Source organism: Zootoca vivipara, chromosome 2 (assembly GCF_965207765.1).
Source record: "Zootoca vivipara chromosome 2, rZooViv2.hap1.1, whole genome shotgun sequence".
Taxonomy (NCBI): Eukaryota; Metazoa; Chordata; class Lepidosauria; order Squamata; family Lacertidae; genus Zootoca; species Zootoca vivipara.
Window position 1 is genome coordinate 25,399,685 of NC_142584.1, and position 24,422 is coordinate 25,424,106.

At 47.7% G+C, this 24,422-nt stretch overlaps 1 protein-coding gene across 1 annotated transcript; it reads right to left on the reverse strand.

The window, feature by feature from the left end:
* Positions 1-649: 649 nt before the first annotated feature.
* On the reverse strand, positions 650-23,282 carry FSCN2 (fascin actin-bundling protein 2, retinal). Its single transcript, XM_035107952.3, has 5 exons — positions 22,463-23,282; positions 6,925-7,081; positions 5,152-5,273; positions 3,436-3,603; positions 650-1,851 (listed from the first exon to the last, which is right to left on the reverse strand). Exons 1-5 carry the CDS (start codon positions 23,280-23,282, stop codon positions 1,646-1,648), a joined length of 1,473 nt encoding a protein of 490 aa, XP_034963843.1. The 3' UTR covers positions 650-1,645.
* Between the last annotated feature and the right edge of the window lie 1,140 nt (positions 23,283-24,422).

A 24,422-nucleotide genomic window follows, 5' to 3' on the forward strand; every position in this document is an offset into this window, starting at 1 on the left:
CTAGGGATCATGGGAGTTGTAGGCCAAAACATCTGGAGGGCCGCAGTTTGGGGGTGCCTGACTCTACCATATCACAGAATTGTAGAGTTGGAAGGGACCACAATTGTCATCTAGTCCAACACAATGCAATTCGGGAATCTTTTGCCCGACATGGGGTTCGAACCCACGACCCTGTGATTAAGGGTCTCGTGTTCCCGGGCCTGGGATTCTCAGCTGTCATATGAAGACCTCTGCTAGTCTAACTACGGTTCCTCTTCCTCCAGATCTTTGCATCCTTTGGAGACCAGCTCTGTCTTCCCCTGCTCTTGGAATGTTACCCAAAACGGCCCATTGTCTGTTTTTAGACCACCCTATGGAAGATGTTCCCCCCTGCCAAGTCCCTCCTGACTGCCTTGACTTCTAAACGGCACTCAGCGTCCATCTCCGCACATGCAGCTGCTGGGGCCTACGGCAAGGCTGGGTGGCGCAGGGCCGCCAGGGGGGCACCGCACTGCTGAGCCTGCGGAAGCCGCACTGCGCCCGCGCTGGGAAACACAGCGGCGGGGGGGGCGCCAGAGGGATCTTCGCACCACGTTAAGACGGCCCTGGCTGGGGCCCACAGCCACTGCTCCCCCGCCCCCCCAAAAAACCTCAGGATACTGTTTTTGTTCCAGAGTTGTAGGTGAAGAGAGTATTACAACTAGAGCTCTTGCTAAAAAGGGAAGAGAAAATTGGCTAGAGGGGGATCTAAGGAGCTGTAGGTCATCCATTGGACGGAGCAGAGAAAGGGTTTCCTCCTTCTTGAAGGACTCAGTGGGAGAACACCTGCTTGGTATGCAGAAGGGCCCCAGGTTCAATCCTCAGCATCTGCATGGGAATTTCCACTGCCTGAAACCCTACAGCATTCTACCAGTCAACGTGGACAATATTGAACTAGATGTACCAATGATTCTGGCTCAGTACGAAGGCCGCTCTCTACTGCTCTCCTAATTTACAGGGAGAGAGGGAGAAAAAAGGACTTCCAACTTCCATTACTTCAGCAAAGGTGGGGATTGTGCCCGGTGAGCATCTCCAACGAACCCTTTCCGTTTGCCCCCTTTGCTGTGAATCTTTCACGCTAAGCTACGGTGAGCAGAGCAAGCAAAGTTGGAGCTTCCCCTGTTTCACAAGGCCCCCTGCAACTTGTCGTCTTCTGTTTCAGGTGCAGAGCAGCTGAATTCCGGTACTATGGCACGGCAAGCCGGGCTGGAGGCTGGGCAATAGCAAGGAAGAAACAGAAGGCCTTGCAACACGTCTGAGGGGGAAAGGGAAGACAGCCACAGGCAATATTGTGCTGGCTCTGAAACGGAGCCTCTATCGCTTTAATCCTGACCTGGGTACATCAGTGTCGTACCCTCCCGGGAGCTGTGCATTAGGGTGCTGCTTCTAAGGTTAGACAGATAAGACTATGGGGAATAGGGTGAGAGGTCCCCACCCCTCCGTCCCAGCAAGGTCCTTTTCCACGGAGGAAGATGTGGGTATATTACCGTGCCTCTGGAGTCCAGGTGGGAACACTCAACTTCCCCCTCCCCGCCAAATACCCCACCTCTGTGTCCGCTCTGAGCTGGCTTGGCTACCGTGGCGGAAGCTAGAGCATCTACGGTGCTACGCGGCAGGTGGCCCGGCGTCAGTACTCCCAGAGGGTGGCCCGGTGCAGGGTGTCGGCATCAGCGCGCAGGGTCCCGGCTTGGTCGCCGCGGAGGTATTTGCCGTTCTTCCCTTTGATGGCCACCCGGCTGCACTCGCGGAACTCGAAGTAGAAATCCTCCGACATCTCGCCATCGCTGCAGACGGTGCCGTTGGTGGCCACATACCAGAACTTGCCACCGAGGCCTAGGAGCACCGAAGAAGAGCAGGTGTCAGTGGGAGATGCATGTAATCGAGAGCAGTAGAGGCACTACCAGCTCCCTCCCTCTCTTAAAGGTGCATGGGATTGAGGTTTGTGCCAGGTAGCAATCTATTTGGGGGACAAATCTGAAGTTCTAGGAAAGGAAGGATAGAAGAGGGATGGGGAACATGTGGCCTTGCTGATGGACCTGGGCTCCCAGTGCCCATCATCCCTTTGGTTCCTTAAAAGAGCTGCTGAGTCATAACTGGTCCAGTCATCCACACACACAGGACTGAGACCACAGCAAAGAACTGGGGGAACCATATAATGCAGAACAAAGCAAGCCAAGCTGGGCTACAGGGGAAGTCCAAGCAAAAACAGTGAAAAAGCAGGGTCATTGGCACTTGGGTTTGTGACAGTGGGGCTCTTCCAGATGCAAATGTGGCCACTCCCCAGGTCCACGTGGAGGCAGCATAGCTGCCAAGTCTCCCATTTTCCCCGGGAAACCCCCGTTTTTAAAGCCGTTTCCCGCTGTCATCCCGAATGGCGAAATATCCCGTAATCCCCCCGGATTTCTTCCGGTGCCGCTCTTCCCGTGTCTGGGCACCGGAAATCGGGCAGCGCCGGCACCGGAAGTCGCTTCTACGCATGTCTGGACATGCGTAGAAGCGACTTCCGGTGCCGGCGCTGCTGATCCCGTATTTTTTTAACCGGGACTTGGCAGCTATGGGAGGCAGTCCCACATTGCCGACTACTTGTGAGGCTCCCCATGTGTCTACAATCCCAAATCACAGCACGATAAAAGGTCGTAAGCGCTTTAATTGATTTTGAGACGATTCTAGGCACTTTAGGAAAAAAGTAAATACCGAGGGCCCACCCCTTTGCTGTTCTGGTGCCCTCCCCAGAGATGGCATCTGAGTGTCTGGGCTTGCTGCCACTCTTCTTGCACTCGGGGGGATTTTACTGTTAAGGAAACACGGCAGCTGTAGCTTCAGGTACTACCATTGAGGGATGAGTGGATGAGAGAGGGCTGCAAAATCCCCAGACTTTTGCCTAGCAGTCTATTGCTTAACAGTGCCACTGCCCAATCCTCATTGAGCTGTTTTTTACCCCCTGCACCTGCATAAATATATATATATTTATTTGGGTACTCCTGCAAACCTTGGGTTCCCCCCCCCCCATGCCTGATGATACTTTTCTCTCATGTATAGCTGGTGCCACTTTGGCCTCACACCCAGAGTTTGTTACAGGATGGCGATAGATGAGGTTAAAATTCTCCAAATTGTAGGGAACTGCTTTGCACAAACAGCTTACTGTGGTAGCGCATGGGGGGATTTGACTTTGTAGTGGGTTGGAACATAGGAACCTGCCATATACAGAGATAGACCATTGGGTCTACCGTCTACCTACCTCATTATTGTCTGGCTGGCAGAGGCTCTCCGGGATTTTAGGTGGAAATTGGAGGGGCTGCGTTCACAGCTGGGAAACAAATGTTCTCGTAGCATCCCTCCGACATATGGTCCAAAATTATTTCACTATGTGATGAGCTCCCTCCCCAGCTCCCCGTTTGCAGCCAGTTAGTTAGTTACCTTTGATCTGGTAAGCGCCGTCGTTGAAGATGATCTGGAAGACATCATAGACGGAACGGTTGGCGTCTAGCAAGTTGGAGTTGCGGTGGTAGCACACGAAGCCATGAGCCCCGCGAAGGACCAGGATGGGCCGGTTGATCAGCTTGAGAACGAATTCCTCATCCTCCCCTGTAGTCAGATAACTGTAGGTCAGTGAGTTCGGAAGCTAATGTGACTGTGATGAGCTAGGGATCCAAAACGTGCATTTGTGAATACATTTGCATCAGACTTCAGCCCAAGTGAGCCCAGGATTGCTCTCCCAGCCACATATGCGCTTTCAGTAGCCTGAATGTGCAGATCTCCAGCTAACATTTTTGCTTTTCAGTAGGAGTTCTGTAAGCAGGATCAGTCCGCTTTCAATTCCCCCTTCCAGATAAGTCTCTGAGATTACAACTGGGCCTCATTCTACTTCTGCGAGCTCCTTGCCATTATTGATCCTAAGAGTTGCAAATGCGGAAGAATCCTAGACGAACTATGTCATTGATTATTCGTTATTTTGAATCTGCTCTGGCATCACCATAGTGCTCTCCTCCTGCTTTGGCATACTGAATTGGCATCTGCAGCTAAAATCAGAGTCCGACCGGAGTGGCCTTCCTGCTATTGGGCTCATCTCAGGTGCACCTGGAAGCCATCCAGCTTTAGGCTGCACTGAACAGATGTGTCACTTTCAGTAGGACTTTGGTGGTCTTTTCTGACACCTGGCTATAGCCACCTGACTTGCAAGGTGTGCCCGAGGACCTTACAACTGCTTAGGATAGGACCATCTTTGTTGGCCTACTGCTGCTCTCTCCCCACTTCCAGTCAAGTAACTTCCAGTTTCAATCTTGGTTGGCCTGTGCTCTAGCAAAAGTGACTTCCTCCCAACTGCCCTGCAAACTCTTCGTTTCATTTGTTCTCAATATAGCCTCTCCTCCGCTAAATGGCTCTTCTGGAACTGCTCAATATCTACGCAGCCTTTTCTCTGCTCTCAGTTTCTGACTGTCCCAGCCACGAAGCCCCAGCTATACTTGTAATATATTCCGTTGGCTCATTCATTGTGATCTTGCCCCACAATGTTTCAGTTCCCATATAATGCTGATTTAACTACTCTCCTGCTGTCCTTCGAGCATGGTTTTGGCTCGCCTACCTCTTCCAGCCACCATTCTCAATAAGGAAGCTGCAGCAAATAGCGGAAGACAAGCAGCTTTATTGACAACACACAGACTGTGGTCCTTGGTTTATCAGGTTTAAAGGCAAAGGTAAAGGACCTCTGACGGTTAAGTCCAGTTGCGAACGACTCTGGGGCTGCGGCGCTCATCTCGCTTTACTGGCCGAGGGAGCTGACGTTTGTCCACAGACAGTTTTTCCGGGTCATGTGGCCAGCATGACTAAGCCGCTTCTGGCGAAACCAGAGCAGCGCACGGAAATGCCGTTTACCTTCCCACCAGAGCGGTACCTATTTATCTATTTATCTACTTGCACTTTGATGTGCTTTCGAACTGCTAGGTTGACAGGAGCTGGGACCGAACAACAAGAGCTCACCCCGTCGCGGTGATTCGAACCACCGACCTTCCAATTGGCAAGCCCAAGGCTCAGTGGTTTACACCACAGCGCCACCCGCATCCCTTTATCAGGTTTAGGCCCCTGTAACTGAGGCAATGGCAAAGCCCACCCCCAACATCCCATTGTAAGACTCACCCACTGCATCACTGACAGCTGCCAGTTGTCCATTCTTCTTGGTGCAGATATATTTGCCATTGTGAGCTTTGAGGGCTACCCGGCGCCCACGCCACTCCATATCAAACATGGTGCTAGCAGATCTGGGGGAACAAAGCAAAGAGGGGGGGAAAGCGCTGGTCAGATCATGAATGATCATTTTGCTCTTTCTTCCCTATTGTGTATTTAACATGCAGAGAGTGCAGCCCTACACACACTTGCATGGGCGTAGGTCTTGCTGAAATCAACAGGGTTGTGTGCACAGGATACCACATTGTGGTAGCAGGTGCAACAAATTACCACCCTCCCCCATTAGGTTGCTGGCGGGGGCGGGGAGGAATACCTGGGGGGAAATGGGGTGTGGATCCTGGGGACTGGAAGAACTTGTAAGCCTGGTTCTGATAATGACCCTAATTCCTAAGCTAAGAATATGTTGAGCGGCACCCTGCTCCATCATTCGCAGTGTGTGACTGCCTGGCTCCGATTGGTGAATCTCAGGGGTTTAAGAAAGACCAAAATAGATCCCACAAGTCTGTCCACCCCAAGTTTAGAATCTGCAGATAATTCTGAGCTAGATGGACCAATAGTCTGGCTCAGTGCAAAGCAACTTCCTAGGTTCCCCTAATTGCTGGAAGTTACTGGCAATGGCAGTCCTTTCTCCCTCTCTCTCTTACATTCCACTTCTGTTGCTAAAGGTGCTGCTATAGGAATAGAGGACACACAACAAATTACCCTGGGCTGGAGGCAAGTGCACCAGGGCTGAGGACACCTGCCTTGTCTGTGACCAACTAGCACCTTGTTCTTCAACAGGTGAGTTGGGTCCCACTGACTAGTGGCTTGCGCAGCCAACCTAAGATGGGTCACAACCATCTATCAAAAATTCAGTAGTGAGCTATATGTCCTATTTTGTAGTATTATTTGTTTCTTATAAGTGTGTTTCAAAAAATTCAGCAGCGAGTCCCAAACTGTGTGTTCGAGCTGACAGTGGGTCCCAGGTCTGGAAAAAGCTTGCAAACATCCTAATTTAGCCCAGTTTTATATGCACACTTTTGCCTGAGACTTGCTAGCTATCCTTGGGAGATGCTGCTCTACTGCCTTCCCAGTTGGTATCAATGTTGGTGCCGTACTGAACATTATCCTGAATTATCCTGCCTTCTCTGAATGGCTATGCTGTTCACTTCCAGGTCCCTGATTCTCAAACATATGTGCAAATTCTTGTAGGTCTGTAATGCTGTGCCCAAACGATGCTTTTCCTTTCCAGACACACAAAAGGAAGCATTGATGGACGGACATCAGTTTAGGCAGCTGTATCCCTCACGTCCTGCTTGGGGGCAAACCAGAGTCACTGGCTTGCTGCTGTGAGGAATAGGCCACAGGAACAGATAGCCCACTGACCCATAGCTGTCAAAGCTCCCTTTTTTTGCTGGAAATTCCCTTATTCCAGCGCCGTTTCCCGCTGCTATCCTGGATTGTTAGATATACCGTAGACTGTCCCTGGGACAGGTGAGGCTGCTGCTGATCCCTTATTTTCAAATCCAAAAGTTGACAGCTATGCACTGATCTGACCCGGTAGAAGTCCTGTATGTGCTTATGCACCCATCACTCCTTCCTAGAAGCCCTGTTCTAAGTCTTGCACCTTTTCTCTCCATGCCCTGGCTCTCCTTCCGCTATGTCTAGCCAAAACTGCCGTCAGACTTCGGAGGCCCTGAATGCTCTAAGGACCCATTAGCAACATGAGGACACAGCCCAACTCACACTTCCGTGGCCATGGCCTGAATTCCCCCATGCGACACCAAGGTCCAGTAGTTGCCCGTGTTGGAATGGAAGATGCACTTCTTGGTTTCTTTATCAATCTGTATCTGGAAGGTTTCGTGGTGTGTCTCTTCATCCTGATTGGCCGAGACGTTGACACCTAGTAGGAAGAAAGGACATCTCTTCATATTGTTTAGATCGGGGTAGGCAACCTAAGGCCCGTGGGCCGGATGTGGCCCAATCGCCTTCTAAATCCAGCCCGCAGATGGTCCGGGAATCAGTGTGTTTCTACATGAGTAGAATGTGTGCTTTTATTTAAAATGCATCTCTGGGTTATTTGTGGGGCATAGGAATTCATTCATTTTTCCCCCCCCAAAAATATAGTCTGGCCCACCACATGGTCTGAGGGACGGTGGACCGGCCCACAGCTGAAAAAGGTTGCTGACCCCTGGTTTAGATTCATCGTGCTCCACTGTCAGGCATGAGACCAGATACTAAAACCTGTGAGAAGGGTTCAAGATGAGGTCCATCTTAGAATCATAGAATTCTAGAGTTGGAAGGGACCCTGAGGATCATCTAGTCCAACCCCCTGCAAAGCAGGAATATGCAGCTGTCCCATACGGGGATCGAACCTGCAATCTTGGTGTTATCAACACCATGCTCTAACCAAACTGAACTATCTAGTTGAAGGTGTTCCTTCACACACACAAAAGAGAGATGGAGAAGGTGTACCTAATTATTGGGGGGGGGAATAAAAAGTAAATATATGGATCATTAATTACGGACAGCCCCATAAAATGTAAATAACAACCAACAGTAAATTCTGAGAATATGAACAACAGGGGGAAAAACAACACTCTTCCTATATTTTCGCCTTAAGGGTCACACTAAATGTGACTGTTCACAAAAATAGCAATTAGATGATTCAAAAACAAAAACCCAAATAAATACAGTAGGTGTGGGTGGGTGGTTCAGATCAAGACCACAGCAATGGGCAAAATCAAGACCTATCCCTCCCACTAGAGTCACATTTAAGATTGAGGGAATTATACATAGGAGCTGTCTCCTAGGGGCCGAGGAGGCTTTGCCCCCCAATAAAATATTTGAGGAGGCCAGCCCCCCCCCCCCCCGCCAAGTTGATGGGCATTGCCATTCAAATGGTGTGTGTGCACCACATCATGTAATTGATTATGCAGGGCAGGACTTACCTGTGCCCACCCCCCAATATTTTATTCAAGTTGTCATCCCTGCCTCTATACCTACTACTTACTTGGCGGGGGGGGGGGGACGTTCACACAATTGCTGCTTGAATGGTGTCATGTTTGGGGGCCCCACTAACTTGCCTCTGCCTCTCCATCTTTGCTGCCTTGGAGGGCTGCTGTTGGTCATCACATCCTTGCTAGCATTCCATAAGGGTTAGGGCACTACACAGATAGCAGGGCTTTATCTCATTCACCCTCACAAAAAGCCCTGAGATGTGTGTGACTCACTTTCATTCCATTGTGATGGGGATCTGGAGTAGTGATATAATCATTTTCTCTAAGCCACCCAGTTAAGTCCACGACAGAAGCTAAACTTTAATCCAGGTCCAACATCCTATATGCTAATAGCAAATTCATTCTCCAAGTGACGGTGCTTATGCAGCCAAAATTCATAAGAGGAAGGAATCAGTACAGTAATAGGCTTGAGGAATGCCGGAGTTTGCAGAAATACAAATTAAGGAGGGAGAGGGAAACAACCTCAAACAATCTAATCAAGGCTGAGCATGCTCAGTTGCCATAGAATGCTGAGTGTTTGTTTAGGGGTGGGGAAACTAGAAACTGGGAGAGGATGGGGCAGAGTATCCTGGGAAAGGGTATGGCTGGCTGGAACACTGAACAGGAGCACTCCACGCTGCAGTACTTTGTTGCAGGTGTGTGTGTCTACTGGACAACGCCAAATAAAAGATAGGTGCGTACTTTTCAAGTGCCTCTCACTGATTTGATTGTCATAGTTGGCCCTTGGATTTGTCTCCTGATTGACTAGAAACCAATTGGATATGCCACATTCTGTTGGCATTCATGGGAAGGAAACCGCCCAAGAAAACACCCCCCTGTTCTCTGGTCAGCTCTAGCTAGCTCGGGCCTGAGCCCTGTCTACACCAGCTCAAATATAGCCTCCCTACGAACTGCCTAATATATATATTTATTTAGACCTCAGCCATAGGTTTGTGATTCACAGAACCTGCTTAGTCAATTCCCCAGTTGAACATTATGAAGCTCACTGCTGGCTGTCAGATCACCAAAGGGTGACTGCAGGCTGTTGATTAAGATCTCTCAATCTCTCTCTTGCAACCACCCTCCCTGCCCCCACCTCATTATGGATTACTCTTCCCCCTCCCCCTCTCTGAAACTAATTGTGATCTGCAATTGTTTTAAAGCTCCAGTTGGGAAGCTCCAATTATTATTATTTTTCCAGAATAGCAGTAGTGGGAAAATTCCCCAAAGCTCTGATCAAAACCATAACTTCCATAGCTGCTTCAAAGTAAAAGCAGAAACATCAAGAGACTTCATCTCCCGTATTGGTTTCAGCTTTCCTGTGCATGCAATGTACATTCACTTACTTTGCAAGCCCATTCTTGACCTGTTCTTTCTTTCTTTCTTAAGTCCTTGTTCATCTGGCTATAGCACCACAGTAAGGCTGGCTGGAATGTTATGCCATTCCTCAACCTGCCCTGATTATTCCCAGGAGGCAATTTCAGCCTGGGACCAGAGATTTTGCAGATCTGTGATCTTTGTCAAAAAAATAAATGGCCTAATGTGACTGCTATGCTTTGCTGTCAGCTGGTTCACCCAGGACTGGTTTTGTCCTCCTACCAGATTTGTGACATAATTTATGATTCCAACAAGAGGCAAGTTAGAGGAACTTATCTCATTAGCATCCCATGTGCCTATTGTTTTAGTAAATGTATGAGGAGCTTAAGGAAATCAAAGGGAAAGACCTAAGTAGCACGTACCACAATCTCCGAAGTAAATAAATTGCCATAAAGCTGACAAACCAATCAGCTAATATTAACAAATTTATTCAAATCAAAGGGGTGGGGGCATCTTCAACAATAAAATCAAACATTTCCACACACCCTGGCTTTATCTGTAGCAAAAGGGATAGATGAAGTCATTCCCCCAAAGATGGCATACATACAGTGGTACCTCGCAAGACGAATGCCCTGCAAGACGAATTTTTCACAAGACGAATACGTCTTGCGATCTGACGGTGACTCGCAAGACGAATTCGTTTTGCGAAAAATTTGTCTTGCGAATTGCGATTCTCCATAGAAATGCATTGAAATTTAATTAATGCGCTCCTATGGGCAAAAAAAGAAATTTCAATGCATTCCTATGGGAAACCGCGATTCGCAAGACGAATTTTTCGCGGAACGAATTAAATTCGCCTTGCGAGGCACCACTGTACATGGATTTTCTCACAACAATGACACTGTAAGGAACATAATGTTAACAACAAGAGAACTAAGGCCAGGGCTATAGCAACAGTGCCGGATTGGGTCTGCCGATGCAATCACACAGTCCAAGCCTTGCCTGGTTCCTAACCTCACCTTCCCAGTATGCAGAGCTGATGCTTCAGCTGGCTAGTTATTGTTGTGGCTTCACCCCACCAGACACTAAACCTCTAAGATACAGATAGTGGCCCAAGGTCACCCAGTAAGTTCCATGCAGAGCTGGGGAAATGACAGCCTTAAAAAAAAAAGAGGGCCAAAAGTGTTATGAACCTAAGGGTTTATCCAACCCTCGTTTTCTTTCCACCAGCCCCTTCAGCCACCACACTTGCAATGTTAGCATGGCAGCTCAGCACTCACCAGGGTTAGGGATCCCCCTGGCATGGTAAAGGTATACAATACAGGTAAGGCCAACCTGGTTTAAATGAGAAGCCACATAAGTCTTTACTCTTGCGTGGCATTTAATCAACCCTTACCTCTGCAACACAGCTTTTTTCAAGTGGATTGTGTGATTCGCTAAGAACTCTTTTAATTTGTTCATTTTTAGAGGGGGCGGAATAGACTGTGCTTGTCCCTATTAGGAAAATCATGGGCCCTCAGCAAAAACCTTGTTCACCTGCTTGACAATCTGACCCTGGTGAAAAAACTGTCATTAGTAAAAAAAAAACAAAAAAAACCAAATCAGGTGCTGGATCATGCATAAACCCATACCCTCCAACATTTCTCTGATGAAAATAAGGGTGTCTCATTCCATAATGATAATTTTACTATTTTTACCCCGCCCCAGGGACCCAGGTGGCGCTGTGGTTAAACCACTGAGCCTAGGGCTTGCTGATCAGAAGGTCGGCGGTTCGAATCCCTGCGACGGGGTGAGCTCCCGTTCCTCGGTCCCAGCTCCTGCCAACCTAGCAGTTCGAAAGCACGTCAAAATGCAAGTAGATAAATAGGAACCGCTACAGCGGGAAGGTAAACAGCGTTTCCATGTGCTGCTCTGGTTTGCCAGAAGCGGCTTTGTTCATGCTGGCCACATGACCTGGAAGCTATATGCCGGCTCCCTCGGCCAATAATGCGAGATGAGCGCGCAACCCCAGAGTCGGTCACAACTGGACCTAATGGTCAGGGGTCCCTTTACCTTTACCTTACCCCACCCCAGCCACTCTGGGCAGCTTTCAACATATATAAAAACATAATAAAAGCTTTTAAAATTTCCATATACAAGGATTGCCTTCAGACGGCTTGGGGGGTCGGGTCGGATAACTCCATACCCTCCAACATTTCTCCAATGAAAATCGGGACATCCTAAGGAAAAGTTGGACATTCTGGGATCAAGTCAGAAACTGGGACGGCTTCTCTAAATCGGGGATGTCCTTGGAAAATAGGGACACTTGGAGAGTCTGTAAACCCTTTTCTGTCGACCACCTAAATGGAGCTTGCAGACCACCAGTGGTCCATGGATCACAGTTTGAAAACCTCCCAGTTTGACAATTATACTTTCTCCCGATTGCCTTGGGAGTGTTGCCTTGGGGAAGGGAAAAGCCATGATTACTCAATGTGTGTGTGTGTGTCTACCGATACGACACACAGAGAGTCAAAGGTAACTCGTACGAATGTGGGATCCACAATCTTAACACTTTTTAAAACGAAGGTCACTCACTCACACAGAGACAGGAAGATGGGACTTCCCAGGGCCAGCCTCACCATAAGGCACTCTGAGGTGGCCGCCTCAGACATCAAATGCGGAGGGAGCAAAACTGTGTGCCATGTGGCATACCCAGTGAGTGTCCCCTAACCTGGCTTGCTGCTTTCAGATGCAGTGGAGGCCTCTGCCCCAGAGTTGAAGCAGGATTCCAATGCCCATCTATTCAGCTTTTACACACAATCAGCTTTCGTACACAGAAGTGGGTGGCGCTGTCTCATCCTTCACCACAGGCAGAAAAACATATTGGGCTGGTCATATCATCTTCCTTGCGTGAGTCAGTTTTGCTGCTTCATGTTGTTGCTGCCTTTGTCTGCAGGATTTCATTTCCCAACAGACTCCGCAGCCAACCTTAGTGGGCAAGCTAAAGTACGTTTTCTTGATGTATCCGATAAGCACCAGCCATGGTCGAGTCCACTGTATATAGCCTTCTCCATCCTGATGTTCTCCAAATGTTTGGGATTACATCTTCCATAATCACCAGCCAGCGCGGCCAATGGTCAGGGATGAGGGGAGTTGTAGTCCAACAACATCTGGGAGGGTTCCGGATTGGGGGAGGCTGGTGTGGTGAACCCCTCCAGGCAAACTACTTTTGATTAGATTCCTCAGTGCAAGGAACCGTATACCTGGAGGGAAGGTGTTCATCAGAATCTCCACACAAACTCTTGTTAAACAGGTTAGAATTGACAAGGAAGTTGGCTAACCCTCCAAGCTGAAGGGGCATTAACGATCCCTGCTAAAATTATGCCCACCTCACTGAGCCATGGGCACCCCCTTCTCACACTCCTGCGTTGCTAGCAAATCCTCAAACAATCACTTTAATTATCCTCATTAATCTGATTGCTGTTGTTTCCATCTGGCTGACACACAAGCCCCCTATTAATAACTTGCCAGCCAATGTCACCAGCTCCTAAGTGGCTTGGAACAGGCAAAGGAGGTCTGTGAGCCTCTGTGTTGGCTGTTGCTCATTGCCAACAAAGCAAGTCTCTTGCCAACATCCTGATATCTCTGGCATCCCACCATCCCAATGGGTATGGCCAGACCTGGCAAAAACGCAGAGGGAAGGCTGTGGCTAGTATTACTATCTATAGGGCCAAGCAGGATGAGATTGCAATAGTTTTGACAATATAATATTAACCCTAGCAGAAGAGACTAGCTTCCGGGCCTGTCAGCCACGTCCAAGCTCTTCCCTCCGCAGGGCAGTGATAAACATTGCTGGGTTTCATCAGCATAAGACAGGTTATGACTGAACTTAAATGTGGGATAATCCTATTCAAAGAGATGAAGTAGCTGGTTGGAACAGCTGGCGGGGGAAGACTGGGGCAAAGGGGATCGGAGGCTGGGATTAAGGAGATATAGAGGGAACCATTTAGGAATTCGCAAGCACATCCTTTGGGTAGCTTCAAATCATTCAAGTTTAAGAGCCAGCGCAGACCAAAGCGCAGTTGATTAATCCCCGTAAGTAGCTGCTCTTGTAATTGGCCTACTCATATGAGCAGCAAAGCTTCTGAAATGGGGACACAACACAACAGTATGGAAAACCCAACCCCCTCCATATAATCTATGGAAGTTAGCCACTACGACAAGGACCTGTGTGTTGGTTTTGCAAGTATAGGAGTTTTGTTTTGTTTTTAATTAAACATATTAGAGTAAGGGTTCCTGAAATAAGAGGTCACTGGCAGTGACAATGGATTAAAAACAAAACACCAATATGCTGAAGAAGAGTTGAATGCTGCAGCAGCCTACTTAGGGGAGTTGCCAATGAATTTTAAAAATCTCAAAACGGCAGAGAATAATTGGCCTCACTCATCACCAGCAACGTCACGGTCCCTATCCAGTAGGTATCTGCAAGGGGATACCTGCTTGACCAATGCAAGAAACTACCTGGTCTGACCTTTCGTTGCCCACAGTGGCCAGTCAGATGCTTCTAGGAAGTCCGCAAGCAGACTATGAAGAAAACGACCTCTGCCACTTGCTTCTCACTCCCCAAACTGTCCACACCAACTAGTATCAGTGGCAGCCACTTTGGTGGGGCAGAACCGCCCTTCCGACACAGACACTGCTGCAGCTTATGCTGCCTTGCCAACCGGTCACTATATCAATATTGCTTTCAGCTTGCTTTCTGTTCCTTTTGCCTCTCATCTCCCTCTGACTTCACAACTCTACATACCCCATCACCCCCACCGTGTTTACCAATGCAGGGTGATATTTCATGCACCTGATGAAATGGTCTGTGGCTCCTGAAAGCTGATGCCACAGTAAATGCGCTTGGTTTTTTTTAGGTGCCACAAAACTCTCTATTTTTAGAACTGCCTTCCATGCATTTGCCTAATCCTCTTTGTAAAGCTGCCTAAACTAGGGCTCGTTGACACATCTTGTGGCAGCGAATCTGGCCTAGGACACACTGCAGGGAACACAGGCCAGGTTATATGTGGCCACGCTGCTTTCCCAGAGACAAAAGGCTGCATTTTAGGTGCTGAAGAAATGCAAAAGCCACCTGGGTCCCAAGCAGATTGTCTGGTGAGGCCCACTGCTTTAGAAGTATACAAATGTGCGCACGTTCAGTTTTAAGAGGAATACACACCACAGCAGCTTCTACGTAGGCTCAGCTACATCTGTGTTCACACACGCCCATGAAATAGAAGATATTTTTAGGCTAAAGTGGAAAGGACGATTGGTTCAAGAAAGCATGGCTATACTGTACTGTTAAATGACCTAGAGAGGAGGGGAAATCATAAGAAAGTTTCTTTTGATGATCACGAAGGTATTGATTGATTGATTGATTTGGGGCATTAACTTGTTTCGGCTTCTCCATACACGTTATCTCAGATCCTTCTCAATACTTCGCAACCACCCTTCAAAGCTAAGCCATGTCCGCAGGGGTGTTATGTCCATCTAGGCAGATGAGTAAATGAGGCTTAGAAAGAGCGGCTTGCCTAAGAACATAGAGCCTAGTGGTAAATTCGTGGCTGAGGAGAGGTTGGAAACGACAACTTCCTGTCTAACAGCTTACAGTGACATTTCCCCCTGCCTCAAAATAACAGGTGGGAAAGAACCTTATTAATTTCTGTGGAGGGATAAGCCCTATTTTTGCAGTATGGTATGTGACACTTTGGGCCACAAAGTAAAAAAAGTTCCCTTCCCTCACAGGACTTGGATTTCCCCCTTCTTTCGTTGGGTTAAGGATGGAACAGCCTTTCAAGCTTGACCGGAAGATCAAGTTATACAGTGATCTTCCGGACTTTTCGTTCATGGGAGACTGAGTAGCTCCTCTTTCTCCCAGAAATTGGCATAGGCCAGGTTGCTATAGCAACGGACACAAGCCCTTCGGCATTTCCTGTTGCCACCTGTTACTCACTCATCTCCCATCTGGTGGGTTTATGTTTGCCCATCGCATGACTCCTAAGCAAGCTGAGGAAGAATACAGTGGTGCCTCGCTAGACGAAGTTAATTCGTTCCACGGGTCTTTTCTTATAACGAAAAATTCGTCTAGCGAATCCCATAGGAATGCATTGAATTTTTTTGGATTTTTTTTTTTGCCCATAGGAACGCATTAATTGAATTTCAATGCATTCCTATGGGAAACAGCGATTCGCTAGACGAATTTTTCGTAAAACGAATTCGTCTAGCGAAGCAACCTCCGCTAGAAAAAACCTTTCATTAAGCCGAAATTTCGTTAAGCAGGGCATTCGTTAAGCGAGGCACCACTGTACAATGAAGTGGGTCATCTTGAGGGAATCAGACTGCACCATCTGATTTTCATACAAGATGTAAATACATGTACAGTTCATTTCAAAAGCGCTCGTTGGCTGTTGTAGAAGCTGAAGATCTTCCTTCTTAAGCTTTAAATAAAGCAATTTTTCTACAGTTGATGACCACTGACCGCTGGTGTCTTCTTCGGATCATTTAATTCATTAAGGATTGAAACACACAGGATTGCAAACTTTTTGCTGGCAAAACGTATTTACCTGAATTTTAAAGTTGAGGAAAAACATGCAATGCACACCAAATCCCTTCCTTCACCTCAGAAACAAAGCAACCTCCTGCATATTTGCCTCCACAATGCCCAAAGAAAGAAGACGGAGAGATCAACATGGTGTTCCCCCCCCCCCAGAAACAGCCACCTTTGAGCTACAGAACAAGGTATCTAGAGTCTTACCACACAATACAAGATTTAAATTTCTAGCATAGTTCCCTTTTCAGAATATAGGTTTCTATTTGATTTTAAATTAAGGTTCCCGTCCTCATGAGCCTCATGATTCCACACAGAGAAAAATGTAAAATGAAGCTGGTATTTGTCATAGTTTTGGAGATCTTATCAGGGCAGAATGAAAATGAAAAATTTCAGGACACATGTTTCATGGCCCTAGGATGATGAGGCGAAATTCCTTCTTCTACTACATAAGCTGTTAATAAAGAGTACAGAAGCACTGCTCTCTTTTGCATCTGGACACTCTAGAGCAGGCATCCCCAAACTGCGGCCCTCCAGATGTTTTGGCCTACAACTTCCATGATCCCTAGCTAACAGGACCAGTGGTCAGGGAAGATGGGAATTGTAGTCCAAAACATCTGGAGGGCCGAAGTTTGGGGATGCCTGCTCTAGAGGCCCCTATTCCTTGTTTTTCCCTATTTAGGTCCGTATTTGAAATCCCATTGTTATACTGTGTTACAGGACCATAAGCACTTACATGTGAGTAAGACCCACAGAATGCCTATCTCTGAGTAGATATGAATAAATTTACATTGTGCTGAATCCCATCGACATTTTCCCACTCGCATTCCAAATTCAAAAAAGGTAACTGGAAGAAAATGCAAAGGTGCTTTATATAGATATAAAAATCAAATTGCGCTCCATTGTCACAGCTGACAATCACGGTTGTTAAAGGCGCCCCTATAGGAGCCAATTCAAAACCTGACAGCCTTAACCTGCTTCTGAATTGGGGCTTTTAATAGCCGCCAGAACATCAGAAGAGTGATGGACTAGAATCATCTCCCAGAGCTTGGACTCTTAAAAACAGCATTGAAAAGAAGAAGGGTCCATATCTGATCACTTTTCTCTGGGGCAAGAGGAGTGGCTTGTGGATGAGCATGCTTAAATCAGTCTTTTTTTCCCTGGTTAGGGATATTATTATTATTATTAATAATAATATTATTATTATTATTAAAAAGGTAAAGGAACCCCTGACCATTAGGTCCAGTCATGACCGACTCCAATGCCAGGCAATGTGTATTTTAAATTTGCATTTATTTAAATGAATTAACTTGCAAACATCTGGTAACTCCGTGGGGAAGCTAAGAAAATAATTACGCTAATCACTGTGAAAAAAGAGGCCCATACTGCATTACATTAATGAAGGCCAGATAAGCAACTAAGGGCAGGAATACAGTGGATTAGCTGCCCACCTAATACAGTTCAGACATACTTTTGTAAAACAGGACAAAGGGGGTATATTAAACAATGGCCAAAGGTGCCGTTTCCCCACTCTTTTAATGCATAGTTAATCCAGACAAGCTGTTGTGTAGATAGGAAAGCTGATCCTGACATGGAGCTACAAGTGGTTGGGGTTGGGTGGGGTGGTTGGGGTTGGGGTTGGGGTTGCAGTCCCCTGCAAAGACCAAGTGTGCAGCTTGGGCTTGGTACTTCTCTATGGAAGCCCAAATGACTGTGGTTGCTTTTTACCTACTGCACTCTTATTTAGAGAAAGCAGACCTTGCCTCCCATCAAACATGCACTAGTTACATCCAGACTAGACTACTGCAGTGTGTTCTATGGGGTGCTGCCCTGGAAGACAACCCAGAAACCTCTGCTGGTATTCAGGGTGTCTTTTGAGGGTAGACATTTAGACCATATTATATATATCTATCAATACTGTGCCAGCTTGCCGGAGCATTTCCAGGCCAGATTCAAAATGTAAGCTTCAGGTTCTAGAGCCGTAAACCAGGTGAGGTCACTAACATGGTGCCCACAAGCAAACATGGAACTCACGAACACCTTCCCTGGTGTTTCCCCTCCTTCTGCTGAAATTAGACAGGAAAGAAACAGTATACATCTTGTAGTAGCCCATAGGTTAGGTTGCAATGTGTGCTTAGTTGCAGTGTGTAAGTGAGGCCCACAACAAGTTTCTCTGGTTTGCACATGTATGTGCCCATAGGGCCCCCAAAGGTTGGCGACCTTTGTCTTAAATAGCCCAGGACCTGGTTATGTGAAGGGCCATGTAACAGTCTGGGCCTTAAGATCAGACTGCCAACACTGCCTGGAGATGGCCCCATTAGGCAGTATATAAATATTTTAAAGAAATAAAGATTAGTTAGGTTGTGTACACACCATACATTTACGCACACAGACAAAAAGAATAATGGGAAATACAGTTTACCCTATACTGAGCTATAATTCCCAGCACCCTTAACAAACTACAGTTTCCAGGATTCTTGAAGGGGGTGCTTTAAATGAATAGTATATAAGCGGGTGCACACCAGAAACAGGGCCTTTTCAGTGGTGGCTTACAGAATTGTCTTCCAAGGGATTTGTAACTGTGAGGACCAATCTTGAAAAAGGCTTTGAAGAACCATCTGTTCTGATTGGCTTTTAATTAAGATAGCTGCTCTCTCAGAGTGTTGGTTTTAGGCTGCTAGTTATTAGAGATTGTTGTTTTAACTCTTTCTATGTTGGGCCGCGTATTGTTTTAAATATTAGTTAATTTATAGTAACTAAACATTAGTTGTTTCCTATTGTGCTGGTCCAAATTTGTGTTACGTACATTATTTTATTGGAATTGCCTTTTTATCTGGTATATATTTGCATGCCACCTGGAGAGGACATTGCCCTGCAAGGCAGCCTAAAACCCTTCAAATAAAAATAAATTTAAAAATAGAAATAAATGAACATGTGGGCTGGGAATTCTAAACGATGTTGGCACTTCAGAAATGAAGCCGATGGAGACCTGCCCATCAGTTTGTCTTCATGTTACATAAAAGTTTAAGCTATTTAATTTCTTCCTGCCAGGCTGCTTTAAAGGCACAGGATCAGGGCCAGCTTTTCTTCAGAAGAACGCAACCCTAGTTTCAGAGTACAGAAGTGGCGTGTGATTACTTCAGATCGATTTGCTTCACCTGATTCATTTGTTCACCAGCTTTTTATCCCTCTTCTTACTGGCTCACAGCCTGGCACACGAAGCCAGTGAAGCTTTCCCTGTTGTGAAGATAGTGATGAGGAAAGCTTGACTTGCTTAAGTTTGTGTGAGAACCCTGTTCGAGGCACAGGAGTTGGGCTAGCATAAAATGCGGCAACCATAGCAGAAACAGGGCACAGCCTTTTCTGTTTTCAACAGACAGACCGTGTTGCAGTTAGGCAAATGGGTTATGTGTTATGTATTAAGTTAACTGCAGTATTCCTTCTGGCCACCGTGGCTGCAGTTCTTACCCTGCCCACTGTGGCTGCAGTTCTCACTCAGGTCCACAATGGGTGTTATGTATTAAGTTAACTGCAGTACTCCTTCTGGCCACCGTGGCTGCAGTTCTTACCCTGCCCACTGTGGCTGCAGTTCTCACTCAGGTCCACAACATGCAAATGAAGGATTGAGAGTGCTGTTCACGGATTGGGTAGCTGGGGGAAGTTTGTTACTGTTGCAAGTTACTGAGTACTATACAGTGGAACCTCGGTTTATGAACACCTCGGGTTACGAATTTTCGGTTTACGAACGCCGCAGACCAGTCTGGAATGGATTAATTCACTTTCCATTACTTTCAAAGGGAAAGTTTGCTTCAGTTTATGAACGCTTCAGTTTATGAACAGACTTCCGGAACCAATTACACCCATGCTTCGGGTTAAGTATGCTTCAGGTTGAGTACTCCGCGGATGCGTCTAGAACGGATTAGTCCACTTTCCATTACTTTCAATGGGAAAGTTCGCTTCAGTTTATGAACGCTTCAGTTTAAGTACTCCGTGGACTGTCTGGAACAGATTAATTCACTTTCCATTACTTTCAATGGGAAAGTTCGCTTCAGTTTATGAATGCTTCAGTTTATGAACAGACTTCCGGAACCAATTGTGTTCATAAACCGAGGTACCACTGTATAAGCCAGTTGGCTAAGCTACTGTTCAGTCTGGACTCAGAACTAGAATAAAGAACTGGTTGTTTTGAGAGCTGTGTCTTCATCCTTCTTACCCACTATTCTACAGGTTAGGAGGGCTATTCTTTGGTTATTGTTAGGTGTAGTGTCAAGGTTTGCATGCGGCCCTCCAAATCCTGTGGTGGCGCTTGAAGAGGGAGAGAGAAAAACGAAGGAAGAGAATGGATGGATAATGGATGGATAAAGGGAATAGATGTGGGTGCTTGTGTACACCTGTGGAGAGGGGGAAGAGAGAAAATGAAACGGATGATGGATGAATAAAGGAGAGAGAGAGGGTAGGGCTGTCCCACCCAATTTTTGCATTGGCCTCACCTGCCACCTGCAATAGGCCTCCTCCAGCCCCAAGTGAACAAGGCCTTCAACCCCGGAAAGGTTGCCCCCCCCCTGTGTTAAAAGCTATAGTCCGTGGCCACTATAATCACCCAAAGGTGCTACAGCTCAGAAAAACAGCATGGCATAATGGTTAGAGTGTTGGACTAGGACCTGGAAGACCAGGGTTCAAATCCCCACTCAGCCATGAAGCTCACAAGGTGACCTTGGCCCAGTCGCCCATCTCTTAGCCTAACCTACTTCACAGAGGATGAAATGAGAGAGGAAGAGAACCATGTACACCACCTCAAGATCCTTGGAAGATCAAGGTGGTATATAAGTGCAATAAATAAATGAAAATAAACAGGAGGCTATAGTTAGTTTCCTCTTAGATGCAAGGGAAGAAGCAGTTGTGGGGGAATAGCCTTCTCCCTCTGGAAAGAATTTCAGAAAGTGGCGGGGGGACGGGGGGGACAGGACACAAACCTTGGGAAAGGAATATTTTCTCAATCTAAAACCATACCTCTTTAGCACCTTCAGACATTTGGGGCATAGCTTTGCTGGGGATTGCTGCTGTTCTTTTGTTTGGGGGCTGATTGAAATGTGGTCTGGTTGTGTAAGCAGTTTAAGGGCCAGTTCTGGTCTGGAGCCATATGGGAAAGATGTAAGGTTGGAGTTGCCTTTCATTCTTTACCCACAAGGCCTTTCTGAGTGCCATTGATCTCTGGGCAGGGGGAGGTCGCCTAGAATGGTTCACTGAAGAGCATATCCTAGAAATGCTGGGGTAGGACATGGGAATCGTAGGAATGGGCAACTACAGCTGTGAATGTGAACAGCCCCTTCAGGGACACTGGGCAGATGTTTGATGGACACTAAAAGCAACCTAGGAAGAATGAAAGAGAGCTGGCTGCACCGACTGATAGGAAGATGGTTATGAAATTGATTATAATTTTTTAATACCAAGGACGGCAGTAGATAATGGAATCCCAGTGCCATTGCCTAATTGTGTAGAAGGAAGTTAAATGTAACGAGCACATCATCTGTCCACACGCCACTCAGATTAATAGTTGTTGCTGGAGAGAGCTTGTAAAAATCTCAATCCATTTCTGCAGGGCTTGTGCAGAAAAAAACTTCCCAGTGGATTGCATCCAGATCCCCAGCCAGTGCACCACTCTCTGGTGTGCATGCACAGAATCAGAGGCCCATAAATTCACATGAGTGTCATTCTTGCTAAAGGATCCGCCAGACCCCACTGGCTTATCTATGGAGCCACCATGGTAGTATTAGCAAAATCACAGGTTCTGCATCTGTCCCTGTGCCCCATCCTTTGAATATAAGACAGCGCCTGCAACTGTTCTCATTTCTTAAGCAGCAGGGATGCCTGCTGACATACTGATTATCATGTGGACTAGAAGCACTTCCAATCTGACACACTGCCATAGAAGCAGTAGCAAGACATACAGAGCAAAACAGACTTTCCTCTTCTCCACCGGCACCACTGCATCGTCCTTGGCTTTCAGACCCTGTGCTCATCTCTTCCCCACAACATCTTCCTAGATCCTCATCTGTGCACATGAGCACAACACACCTGCCCTGTACTAGAAACAGATATTGACTTGACGGAGACCAACAAGGAACCATAACAGCCATGAGACACGTCTTTCCTTCCCTATCCAAGCATGAGGATTAGGATGGCAGCTCCTGAAGCAAAGGAGCATCAGGAAACTGATGGTGGCAATTACCATCATCAACACTCATATGCATTCAGTGGCTAAGAACAAGCATATTACCATTGTACAAAGCAGACGAACAAATAAGTCACCCATATTATGGCTATGGAGCTAGGAGGGGAGGGGAGGGGAGTATTCCCTGGCTACGCATAGTCCCACAGAGCAGAAAGGTAATGGATTTACCTTGCCGGATGGAGACATATCTGCCATTGGAGGCCACGAAAACTACTTGCGGGTGGCTCTCTTCCAGATCAAAGAGTTCATCTTTGCCCGGCTTGGAGCTCCTGCCAGATTTTAGAGTGCCGGTAGGTCCCATGGGCGCCAGGTATTTCCCATCGCAATCCTTGAAGGCCAGCTTGCCCGCCTTGAATTCCAAGGTGTAGCCCGCGCGGGGGTCAGGCTCCTTGACCAGAGTGCCGTCGTTGCGCAGGTAGCGGTTGTCGCAGGTTCTCAGGCAGTACTTCTTGTTCTGGAAGGTGAGGGTGATGAGCGAGTCCACACCCCAAGGGATGTTGCTGTCGGTGGAGATCTCATCCTCCTGAGCGCTGAGGTGCGCATACCTTCTCCTGCTCACGCTCAAGAGGTTGGCCTGGGGGTGGATAGCCAAGTGCACAGCCCAGAGCTCTGTTTCCGTGATGGTCTGGGCAAAGCAGGACAACCTGTCTTCGGAACCGCCAAAGAAACGCTTGTAGGGTTCTGACTGGAGCGCCCAGCGCCCGTCCGACTGGGTGACAATGACAAAACGCCCATCACCTCCCGGCTTCTCGGCTTCACACGAGACCTTGCCGTCCTTGTCGGCAGATAAGTACCTACCTAGGTGGCTCTTCAGGAAGACCACGGAGCTGTCTCCGTCCTGCTCCAGGGTCCATATCTGCTTCCTTTTCAGGCTGGGCGCCGAGGCGTTGACCTTGTAGCCAAAGCTCTCTGCCGTCAGGTACCTGTTGTCAGAGTTAATCAAGCCAAACTGGATCTTCAGAAGCTGGTGGATCCCATTCGTTGGCATCTTCTGTCCGGACAGCAGATATAGTCCCAAGGACTGGGGTGGGCGCCTAAGGTCTTCCCAGTCCTTCGTCGGGGGTATGGAACCGTGCACGCTCACATAGGCACAGCCGAGCGAGCCAAGCGATCTGGATTAGTGCAAATGAACCTTACACCTCAAAGACCCAGTGACGTGCACCTGCCCCAGTTCCCAGTCTCTCTCTCTCTCTGTCTGTGTGTGCACATCAGCTCTTCCTACATTTAATCTTCAGCCTGTAAAGCCAATCTCGTTTGGCTGCCTCGTCCCCCCTGCTGGCAGCGCTACTGCCTCCTGCGTGGCTCACACTGACCTCTTCCTCCTCCTCATCTTCTCCAGCGTGGCGAGGGGGTGGGGTAGGGATGGAGAGGAGAGAATGCTCAGGAAAAATGTACATGCTTAAGCACCCGCAGCCTTGCTTAATTAGCGCAGCTAGGATTACAAAGATTTCAATGAGCTGCCGGCCTCCTGTAACCAATAGTGGGGCTTCTACAGAAGCCACAAAGAAGTGGGGGTGGGTGGGGGGTGCTTTGACAGGCTACACAATGGCCTTTTGATGAGATCTATTCTTCCGCTCTGGCCTGCTCCCTGCGCTTGTAGGGCTCTGCACTGTATCTGTGTCTCTTGTTTGTCGGTCTCTTGCGTTGCCTCCCTTCTTCTAACTGGGCTTGATCCACCCCAAACGCCCTTCTATCCCGCCGCTAAGGCCAAAACGCTCGAGCGGCAACTCGGTCTGCCGCCTCTCCCTCGTGGAGGATTTATTTTTCTTAGCGCCACTTTGGTTAACGTTACCCATGGGCTCTCTGATTCCACGCGGCAGGTCACCTCCAAGCCGAGAGTGCCTGCCTGGCCCAGCCTCTAATCTCCTTAACAATTAGCTGGGCAATTCTATTAGTGTAAACCTTTCATCCTCCTTTGGCCCCTTTGCCTCCATCTGTTCCGTAACCCCAAATCCACAGCTCTGCCAAAAGGATAATAGTGGCCTGGCCCCCCTAGGAAACCGACGATGGGGCGGCCTAGATGAGAGGCCTAGCTCAGAATCGAACCAGGGTGGGAAGAAGGCAGGCTGGGAAATGGAGCCGGCCGGGGCTGTACTTCAGCTCAGATAAATGCAACTTGAAAGAATGG